The sequence below is a fragment of the Perca flavescens genome, chromosome 4 (assembly GCF_004354835.1).
Source record: "Perca flavescens isolate YP-PL-M2 chromosome 4, PFLA_1.0, whole genome shotgun sequence".
NCBI classification, from domain to species: domain Eukaryota; kingdom Metazoa; phylum Chordata; class Actinopteri; order Perciformes; family Percidae; genus Perca; species Perca flavescens.
In genome coordinates, this window is record NC_041334.1 from 19,709,683 (window position 1) to 19,721,611 (window position 11,929).

The 11,929-nt window shown below is 37.9% G+C and overlaps 1 protein-coding gene across 1 annotated transcript; it reads left to right on the forward strand.

The window, feature by feature from the left end:
* Window positions 1–935: 935 nt before the first annotated feature.
* Window positions 936–11,929, forward strand: soat2 (sterol O-acyltransferase 2). Its single transcript, XM_028576749.1, has 15 exons — window positions 936–1,014; window positions 1,476–1,534; window positions 1,777–1,892; window positions 2,022–2,075; window positions 2,583–2,690; window positions 3,483–3,765; window positions 5,548–5,623; window positions 6,530–6,614; window positions 7,055–7,100; window positions 7,358–7,487; window positions 8,293–8,390; window positions 9,055–9,153; window positions 9,394–9,529; window positions 10,091–10,236; window positions 11,581–11,929. Exons 1-15 carry the CDS (start codon window positions 936–938, stop codon window positions 11,635–11,637), a joined length of 1,572 nt encoding a protein of 523 aa, XP_028432550.1. The 3' UTR covers window positions 11,638–11,929.

Genomic DNA, 11,929 nt, shown 5'->3' on the forward strand with positions numbered 1-11,929 from the left:
TGTTGTCTTCTGAGGAATGATCAAACAGCTTTGATTAGAAAATGAGGTTACTCTGTGTCTCTTACCTCTCCGTCAGTCTTCTGTGTATCTTATCTATAGTGTATGTGAACTTACACAGGTAGACCAGCTTTATCATGTGTTTACATTGTTTGCTTGAGTTTAAATGACTGGTGATAACATTCTTGTAATGGAAGAGCACTCTAGGTAACTACAGTTCAAAACCTCTGACCCACTACATTATTCTGCAGTCATTACATTACATGTCATTTAGCTGATGCTTTTATCCAAAGTGACTTACAATTGCTACATATGTCAGAGGTCGCACAACTCTGGAGCAACTAGGGTTATGTATCTTGCTCAGGGACACATCGGTTGATGTATCGCAGATGTATCGAATGTGTCATATCCATTGCGCCATCACCACCACCCAAAAGACCAATAGTTTGTGCACTTTTTCAGTTTGGGATTCACACGAGAAAGCTCACCTTGTCGGGGCTAAGACTCATCAGGAATATTAATGCTTTTTTGCATGAGGCAACCTGCCAGCAAGGAGTCTGTGACCTTATTTAATCTCTCAATTTATAGTGGAAGATTCTCTAGTCGACATCGTCAAGCCTCAACAAAGGGTAAATTCACAGTAAATTACATAGGGTAAAAACCCTCCATGGGTAGAAAGTTTCGATCATGTTGCACTTCTGTCCTGTGATGTCATAGCTCTTTCGCAGCTGAAAACATGATCACTTATTGGGGTCTCTCTGTCTATAGAGGGCCATGAACCAGCGTGTTTTAGTTCTAAGTGATCCAGTATGGATTTATCCTCAGGGAAGCAAGATAATGTGTATGAAAGACTAACATACAACTTTGATATGCACAGGATTGTCCACTTGAGTCTCAGTAGATAGTCCTAAGTGTTGTGGCGTGGTCTGGTAGTAAACATGACGACTGCGGAGCAACCTAATGGACTGTGGCACCGAAACATCAAGGCCCGTCAGTCAGATGAGACCTCCGGCCATGGTATGGTTAATAATATATTTATTTCCCCACCCATTTATGGAAAATGTTTTAATGTGTGATATTAAGTTGTATTGGGTTTTGCTGTGTTATAGTAAGTAATTGCATATTTAGTGGTCTTTTTGCATAATTGTTTGAGTAATTGCTTGCAGACAAATTTAAAGTTCCATATATACAGTCATTGTTTTTGATAGGTGGTAAGAATAAAAACAAGAACATTTACTGTAGACTTCCACAGTAGTAGTAGCTGGACCAAGATGGAATCATTGTTTGATTTTCTGAAGTTGCTATATGTAGGAATATTGTAGATATATATTAGTTATATATAATACATATGTGCAGAGTGTGAGATTCCAAGTTAACTCTTTTCTTCGTTTTGCACTGAATATAAATTCAAGTTCAATATATTCATATATATTGTACTGGTTAATAATCATATGCAGCGTATGTTCTTCTCTCTGCAGTTGGGGGTCATAAAGTACAAAATGAAGAAGATCTAAGACAGTGGCAGAAACATGCACAGGTAACACATAACTCCACTTCCACCCAGTATCTTAACTTGCCACAGTTCCTCAATTATGCTGTCCTTCCTCTGTCTTACTCAGAGAAAATACAGAAGCCAAGGTTGTGCAGAGTAAACAGGGTACAGCATAAAGAGATATTTCAAAATATGGGATGCAACTTATACTGTACTTGGGGTAAACAAATAGAGTAGGCTTTAAGTTGAAAAAGCTAAAACTACATTTTCTCCTGTGTGTCCTGTAGAAGGTGAAGGAGAAGATCTTGGAGCAGGTCCATGATCAGCTCAGTGATTTACTTGACAAAGCTCTGACTGAGTCAGTCCAGCCTGTTACCCAAATACAGAAAAAAATGCCATCCAGGTAAGGAAAAGGAGGAGGCGGCAACTTTTACTAGCACACTTATTATTCCTTATTGATCTGGGAGATATATTTATCCTCTCATTAACTGCACTAAAATGTTTGTCCATTATTCCGTGTCAATTGTTTTAGATCTCAGAGAATGGATGACGGCAAGGTGTTTATGGAAAGACCGTCACTGCTGGAGTAAGTGTGAAAGACAAGTCGTCTCCAATGTACCATACCTAAAGATCAGGGCAGTATCTTTACAAAATCTTTTTTCCAAATGCAATTTTTGTATGCATTTGGAATTTTGTATGTTCTGTATTTATTGTCCTTCAAATTTCTCTTTTAAAGTCACTAAACAACAGATTGTATATAAAGAATCTACAAACAACCTCATATTTACAGTATATACCAACCTGATGAGGGCAAAATAGCTGAACATGTTTGAGAAATGCAGATATATGCATGGTATGTTGGAGAGGAGTCATGCAACTTGCTAACAGACAATCTAAATCTACAACAGAGATCTATGGTTATGTGGTCTGCATACTGTATACATGACACAAATACAGATCATTCAGATATTCCAGTGGGCATGTTTGTGTGTATTTTATATGAATAAACCTCTAACATGTATACGGCGTAAGAGATATTTACATGAATACCACATAGAGCTGTTTTAATGACAGTTATCCTCCTCTTCATCAGTGAGCTGTTTGAGATCAACCACATCAGGACCATCTACCACATGTTCATCGCCGTACTCCTCATCTTCTGTCTGAGCACGCTGGCTGTCGACTACATCGACCAGGGCAGGTCAGTGTGACATGTGCAATTATGTGTGTTTGTGTGTGTGTGTGTGTGTGTGTGTGTGTATAGAGGTGTGTATGTTTACAACGATGACACCTCTCAAACTCTATGACCCTGAACTAAATCTAATAAAAACTCAATTACCCCAAAGCCTTTAAAAACTTCTTATCTTCCTTTTCTTCCTTATGGGGTCCCTCCATCCTTCTCTCCCTGCCTCTCTGCTCATCTGGCAGCAGAAAGATACAGTAGAGCAATCAATCCCTCTGAGTATTCCTGCTGTTGCTTTGGGCAGCTCAGTAATGATTCGGTTGGATTGTGAGTTTAATTCATATGTTTCTCCAACGGGAAACACGACAAATTGCAAATTACTCGATACATCCACCCACAGTTAATTTTAATTTTAATATGGAGAAAATTAATGGAATGGAAAAATAATAATATTCAAGTGGCCATGTTAAATTAGACATACCCTTTGACATGCTGCATGAGTGGGCATTTTAAATTTGTTATTCTTATCACCAGAGGGGTCTTTTCAGAGAAAGTAATGGGGAAGATATTTAAGGCGTTGAACTATGCCAGTCATGCTTTAATACAATTAAAATGGTTATTCAAAACCCTGTTCAAAACTAAAACAAACCAAAGGTGCTAATGGAGCGCATCATGAATGTCTATAATTTCAACTTAATTTTATTTGGTTAATTTCTTCCTAATAAAACTAATTAATTATTAGGAATTACATATAATAACCATTGCTTTCATGTAATGATTAATACTTTGTATTTCTTTATGCAATCTCAGGTTGGTCTTGGAGTTTGACCTGTTGTTCTTCGCCTTTGGGAAGCTGGGGACGGTCACCTGTGCCTGGTTTGTGATGTTTGTCTACACCCTGCTTGTTCCCTACTACACCCTGGTGTTTTGGGGATCTTTGTATCACAGCTTCCCCTCTAAATTGGGGCTCTCTCTCGGCACGGGCCTGGTCCTGTCTGTAGTGCAGACCTGCGTACTGGGACTGTTCCCTATCTATGTGGCTGTGCACTACCAGCTTCCACCAGCCTCACGGTTCATTGTGATACTGGAGCAGGTGAGTAAGTGTTTGAGTAGTAAATGCTGTCATTTATTGAGAACAGGGTGCAAATGTTTTGGAATTCCGCAAGCTGCATAAAGTGAAAATGCCATCCACATTAGAGCCTTACTCATTCATCAGCATGTATCACAGATGTAATGTATTGGGATTGGTGTTTGCTGCTTTGTAAAAAATGAATGAATGAATGAAACCTTTATTGCCCCGAGGGGAATTTGTTTTGCACACATTTTTTCTAATTTAAAAACCATGTCTCAATTTCATTTGTCCATCAGAGCGCACTATTGTTTAACTGCAAAATGTCCTGCTGTAGACAAATCTTAGTCACAATTCTTCGTTACCACACTAAATACATGAACTACAGTATGCACAGGTGCACTGATTACCTACTGTAGTCAAATGTGTGAGACATCACATCAGTGACTAGAATAGTAAGATCCACATGGCATACTCCTCTCACAGAAACATATATCCAACGCACCCTTTTAACTGTGTACTTAAGCCATCAGTGCTCTGTTCACTCTGTCGCTTGATGCAGCCGTTACTTCTGTTCATACAGCATTGCAAAAGCCCCACCTCCACCTGTTTCCTCTGCCTGAAGCCTCTGAGTCTTCCCTTCCCTCTAGGGAAAAGATACAGTAGTATCATATAGCGATGAGGCCTAGATATTAAATTTTAACACATGATACAGTAATGGTACAGAATCAGAGATAGCTGTTAACACACTTGATGTTTAGAGCTTAGCAAGACAGCAATGCCAAGCTTAAATCACATAAGGAGGAGGTTTGGGTTTTGGAGGACTAGAGGGAGCTGTGGCAGCAAGCAGAGTAAAAGTGAGAACTGACAGATTGTAAAGGCCACCCTATGACAATAAATATGAATGAAACAGCTGACACTGAACAGTTCTCCTAAGCAAATGTAGGTTGTTTAAAGGTTGTTTAGACTTCCAATAGTGTCACATTTCTTTTAATTAATAACTCCTGCAGTATAATTAAAGTGTTTACTGCTGCTCAGCATAAAAATCCAATAAACTAAATATAATAAAAAAAGAAAACAACCTAAATTATAAATGCAGCCCTTAAGTGCCATCAGCAAGAACATTGTGAACTGGAAGGGCACCAAAAGAGACAGTAGATCTCAATGTAGCCAACATTGTAATACCTCCTCATCCTCTTTATCACACCGGCCCCGGTCTCCTAAAACCATCTTAGGAAAATGAGTTTAGCACCATTGGAGTGAATTAATCTCAGTGCTTAGATGCTTTTGGGAAACACAGTCCTGATCCCCGTCTGACTTGGTTCCACAAAATTTATATTATTTTTTATATTTATATTTATTTATATATATTTGTAATTCTGATGCTGTCCGTCTCATAAGTAAAGTGTATTTTATTGATTTTAAATGCGTAATTGAATGTGTTTCCTTTACTAAATTTCCCAGAAAGAGAAAGTGGTTCTCTGCTGTATGCAGATTGATGACGCATCATGTCTGAACTGCAGTTTTTGACAGGCTAAAATGATAAACCAGTTCTCCAACTGTGTTTCTGTCATGATATACAGTTTTCCATTGTTGTACTTCCTCCCGATTTATTACAGAAGTAAGCTAAATAATGCATCATTGGGTCAATGCATACAAACACAGAAACATGAGATTGAGGCCAAAAAGATGTTGGTTGTTCCCTTCAGACACCTCTCAATTCATGCAATAAAGACAGACATTGAAGCTGTTAGCATTGATACATTGCGTCTAACTTCACATAATAATTGTATCAATTTCCCCCAGATTCGATTCCTGATGAAGAGCTACTCATTCATGAGAGAAACCGCTCCTGTTATTATGAAGAATACAGCAAAGGAAGGTACTGTGCTGTATTGTATTGATGTCAGGTATATTTACTCCTCAGGTAGTACCATTACTCACGGTGACACTCCCAGACACCAGAGAAAAATGAGTAAAACAGACCTCAGCAGGTTACCACCACATGATTCATGCTGAAGTTAAACTAACAATGAATTAACCCATGCAATAAATAACCTCGAGAATGTGCAGCCTCTCGAGATTCTATTGTAAAAGTCTGTTTGTGGTGAAGAATGTGTCTCTCCTTTGACTGTTGTAATGAACGTAAATAAAAAAAACTGTATAGTCCTGAATAATACAGTTTTTATGTCCATGTGTGTCCATGGTTTGAATGTAGTTTTGGAATGAGTTGGATATTAGTTCTTTTTTTTTAAACACAGATTTACAGTGTCTTGTTAAGATAACATTTTTACAAAACATTGCATAACTTTTTTTTAAAACCATTTTTTAAATGTCATTACTAAAAAGTTGAAGCTTGACTGAAGTACAGCTAATAACTCAGCGAAAGAGATTAGAGGCTTTACGGCACACACCTTCACATAATGGCTTAATGATTTTGTGATAAACCCACTGTTGTTTAATTTTAAAGGCAGCCATTTGTTAGAAGGTCCCTACATTAGGGCACAGTTAAGCTTTAGTGTAACTGGTGTTAAACGCAATGGTAAAACTAAAGCTTTTAAAGGCAATGGTATTATGCTACATAATGAAACAAGAAAAATACAATGAGAAGCTTATGTATGAACCACAGGCCATAAGTGAGCTATTTTTTACTGAACCCCTTTTTTTTTTAAATCATTCAAGACAACTTGTGACTGCTAATAAGATATTTTACTGCCAGATTTTAGGACTCAAAACTGGACCCATCCACTTTGATGGTCTTACTCACTGAAATGTCTTTGCTTTTCAGGACAAAGTCCCAGATTCCCAACATTTTCCAGCTATTTGTACTTCCTCTTCTGTCCAACACTTATCTACAGGGAATCATACCCTCGGTAAGACCTTTGACCTGGATTCCTTTGGCTTATCCTTCTTTATATTATTCTAATTAGTGATACTATTAATGTGAGTGCAACTGACATGTACCAGTGTCCTATTAACTTTGTTCCACAAACCAACAATGGGCTGGTGGCATTTTAGGCCTTTTTCAAGTAAGACATTGGCATGTCGCAGAGAAAGATTCATAATGACTGAATTCCTTTTAGCTGTTTCTGTTTCAGGATCCTGGTATTGTGCATGTGGGCTCACTATCACACTGTTATTTTACAGTTTATGGGGACACTTGAAAAGAACAGAGCCATTGTTAATGTTATGAGTAACACCTTTTCTTTTCCTGCTATGACAAGCCAAAATATTTGCTAAAAAAAGGCCTATTTTTTATACTGAGTGGGCAATTACAGCTAATTTCACATGATATCCTCTCTGTTCTTCGCAGGAATACCCACATAAGATGGAAGTATGTTGGCATCACACTTGGCATGGTATGAGTTCATTTTTACTTTTACAGTTCTTACCTATCATTCGGATTGAGTAAGAAAACAAAGCTCTACGTGGGGTTAATGACCTAGCTTTTAGAAAAGATCTGACCTAAATTGTTCACAGCACTCGTGTGATAACGTAACAGCTTTAATCTCCGATATCTCAGATCACACCACTATCTTTGGTTTTCTAGTGCTGATTCTCAAGTTTGCTCCATATTTCATTTCCTTTTCCTTCTACGGTAATGCTCAATTTGCAGATCTTAGGATGCCTGTTTTACGGCTACTTCATCTTGGTCCGTCTTTGTGTGCCCGTCTTCAGACCTGAGACCAACATGCCTCTGAGTAAACGATCAATGGTTCTGGCGGTGTTCAACTCAATATTACCAGGTACTCTACTTTCTACTCTTTAGACTGATTGCTTGATTGATTTATTGATTGATTGATTGATTGATTGATCAATTGATCGATCGATTGATCACGGGGGAAATTTAGGCATCCAGTAGCTTATACGACACATAAACAAAACACTGATACTCATAGGAATAAAGAATAGAAACATAAGGATAAAAACACAGCCGTGAAATTATAGTCTAGCCACTAAAACGAAAACAGAGAGCTGTCACTATAATAGAGTAAACAGTATGTACTAATAGAGGTAGTGCAAATCTAAGTTGATTAAAAAGTAATTAAAAAAGTAAAAACACTGCAAGAATAATGATTACTATGGATAATATAAAATCTACATTGTAGATAAATATATGAACAAATACAAATGCAGAGTGAGCATAAGGCTAACATAGCCAGTAACTTGCAGTTCATCTTTATTTGTAACATCACTTCTACTTACAACCTCTACAATCTCTTATCAGCATGAGTCAGTGCTGGTTAATGTATTGCTTAATATGAAAATAGAGGAAACATGTCTCTAGTGTTTTGAAGTCAGTGATAAGATTAAAGATGCTATTATGTAATCAGATACAGGTATTAAAGTCTGGCATATTTATTACTCCCCTTAAGTGAATAGCTTTCTGAGTAGGAGCTGATATAAGAGCATCAGTGTCAAATTGCAGTTCTTATGAGAAAGCTGGGAGCAATGCCCAGAATAAAAGTGTTCCTCATAAAATTTCTCTCTCTCTCTCTCTCTCTCTCTCTCTCTCTCTCTCTCTCTCTCTCTCTCTCTCTTCTGTCTCAGGTATAATGCTCCTTCTGTTGTGTTTCTTTGCCTTCCTGCACTGCTGGCTCAACCTCTTCGGAGAGCTGCTGTGTTTTGCTGACAGAATGTTTTACAAGGTGTGTGGCATGGCTCATTTTGTGTGGCATCATATCTCCTGTGAACCCATTACTTTCAGATATGCTTGCTTTTCCAGATGGGGACATTTTGATTAATGACAAGTGAGATTACAGCAGGGTGGCCTGATGGTCCCAAAATAGTTTAACATTTCCATCATTAGATTCTGTTGATACAGTTTGCTCTTGAACAAGCAATTACTTACTTCTGTGACTTACTGCTTTGACTGATGACTGATGTGTTTCTGAAAGTCCGAAGTTGTGAACAAAGAAGTAGTCTTTTGAAGCTTTCATTTGCTGTATATTTATTTATTTTTCTGTGATGATAATGTGGCCACACCGTGGCCACTGCTCTAGGTGCCCTACTGTATCTTTATGATTATGTGCACCTGACACCACTTATCTGTTTAAAAGAGATTGTGTTTTTCTGCATTACAAACGAATGAGATCTTTAAAAGACTCCCTCTAACTTTGAGTCCAAACTTTTTACCTCAAAAGTAGTTGTAAGCACTGTATGCTATCAGCGCTACAAACTCTAAAAATCTAGTTGATGATGGCCATATTAAATTTAAGAAGATCATACAAGTTTGGCTCACACCAGTTTAACTTATAAAAATCATTATGAATTATTTAACAGCAGTCATCTCATTTTACTGTGATTTTTTAGGACTGGTGGAACTCGACGTCTTTCGCCAACTATTACCGTACCTGGAATGTAGTGGTTCATGACTGGCTTTATTACTACGGATACAGAGACTTCCTCTGGGTGAGTAGAGTTCCATTACAGTAAACTATAATTACATACAATGAATAATATTAAACAAAACAATGACGTAATGTCCCAGTAAATTTCATCTGTATTTCCAAAGCAGCACGTTACATGATAAAGTGCAGATAGTAGTTTAACTTGTCCTGTAATTCTTGTCACACAAATTCCCTACTAAAGCAGCCTGACCTATGAACTCTGAGCCAAACCCTCTCCCTGTTCTTCCTCTGATCCCTGCAGCTGTCAAATAGGAAATTCCGAACAGCTGCCATGCTCTCTGTGTTCATCGTCTCTGCTGTCGTCCATGAGTACGCCTTGGCCATTGGCTTCGGCTTCTTCTATCCCGTCATGTTCTGTCTCTTTGCCCTCTTTGGAGGTGAGGGTTGTACTCATTATTCAGGGAACAATCTTCACAATAATAAACACAGAAATTATTGGTATCCGGTGCTCTGACCTGGCTGCTGGAAAACATTTGATAACATACATGCCTTTCAAATAAAGGAAGAGGAGACAGCAAAGAGAGAAACATATTGAAAGTCAACCTCATTGCCATTGCTAAAATTAAAACACTGTCTCTGAATTTAATGGCTTGTTAAAAATATGTAAATTTCCCCTTCTACATTCTGGACTGTGCCTTCAAGCCTTCAAAGTTAAAATCAGTAATTATTCACTCCAACACCCATTGAGTAGCTGTTTTCAGAGGACGACTGTCATTATATTTAAATAGAGTACACTTGTGCATTGTGTCCTTTTCCTATGGGTTGTCAATCTGACAAAATGTTGAATTTTTTTCACTTTTCATGATCTTACTGTTTGCCACTGGCCCTGTTACATGTACTAGCAGCCTCACATACTTACTATTTAACTACAGATTTATTCCTTCATACACAAAAAACAGTCATCAACAACAACATTCCATCATCTCATCCTCTCTTAGTGATGTTCAACTTTACCATGAACGACAAGCGACAGAGCCCTGTGTTTAACGTCATCATGTGGGCGTGTCTCTTCCTTGGTCAGGGCGTCCAGGTGTGTTTGTACTGCCAGGAGTGGTACGCCCAGATACACTGCCCTCGGACAGGGGTACGTACTCCACCTACATGTGTACTGCTAGTACTGATGAGGCCATGCTATGAACAGACTTATACTTGTTTAACTCATTTCTTCATATCTGGATGATGTTGATTCTACTCTTTCATATAGCTCTACTTTTTATGATACCAGACCTGCTTCTTCGTAGGCTTGCACATGTCCAGTGGGTCAATCAGTCAGGCCTTCAAAAAGCTCCACAAGACAGACATCACTCTATTTTATAGTGACACAAACATGCTTTCTCTCTCAGGTTTTATTAAACTTGTGGTTTTCTTGGCAACAGAAACAGAGATTTTTCTTAAAATAAAATCAATTAAACCTGACAGAAAGTTAAAAAAATGTATCAGCAGAAGATATAAAAACATATGTAACTAAACTGTGACATTCCTCTGAGAGATTTATTATGGTGTTTGTAGGCTTGAAAAACTATCCCACTGGACTGGATTTAGGCTCAGTGAGAAGCTGCATGATTGAAAAAGATCAAAAATAGACAGAGCTACAGATACATAAACAGATACATGTGACCGCATGTATGAGGATTTTAAAAGAAACAGCAGTTTATTTATAGTGTGCTGCACTACAATGACCTCATTGAATAGCACTTTGAACCCCAGTTTCTGAGGTACTTTAATGGAAAAAAGGCCAGCGGGTGAATAAACTTAAAATACAAATAAATAGACTAAAAGACTAGAAAAAAAGATAAATACTACCTAAAACATGACTGGTGCTTGAGTACTTTTATGTTGGACATCATACAGAGTCCAGTAACCAAATGAATCTGACCATAACTCCTTTCACTGTCTCATCATCCTGGCTTTGCTATCTGTTCTCATGTCCAGTCATTCATGAGCATCTGTTACTACACAGACTATGTGCTTATGTAGACACACATAAGTGCATAAACTTGTTCTTAAAGAGACGACACACCCAATTCACATACATAAGCCCTTGTAGGTAAGCCGCTTGTTTTGAGTAACAGCACGTTTGTAAAAGATCTGACATATATTTTACCTTTAAAAAGCTGCCCTTCATTCCCAAAGTGTTTGATGAAGTCACAGATGTAAAGGATTAGCCTGACAGATGGGCACAGATGTACTTAACATACTTATTCCACTATGAACTACCAGCTAAGGCATCCTCTAAAGCCAGTGGCGTCATTCACACACACACACAATGGCTTAACACATATAACTGCATTCTAAAAATAGAGGTGACATCCGGTCAATTAGATTAAGTGATGATAAATGGATGTTTACATCATACAGATGCAATGTATAAAAGGGTTACAGATAATGTTACCATATTTAGACCAATTCTTCTACTCTGTCTCAACAGAATAGCTTCTGGGAGTTGGTGACGCCTCGATCATGGTTCTGCAGCTACCAGAGATAATGCTGTTTTTCTCCTGGGCTGAAGGGATAAATGATGAAAGGATGAAGATCTGAAAACCATGATTGACTGAACACAGGAGAGAGCAAGGAACTTGGAAGACATGTAAATATATAAGGTTTTCTGTTTTTAGTGTGCAAAGATTTCTTTGTCCTTACCTTTGTCTTTATGTTGTTATTTAGGTGTGATGTTATCCACAAGTCTATCACCTCTGAATTATTCCTATTTGCACTGTAGTAGTAATACTCTTTAATAATTCAGGCTGTGTAAAATGTCCTTTAAAGATTATTGTAAT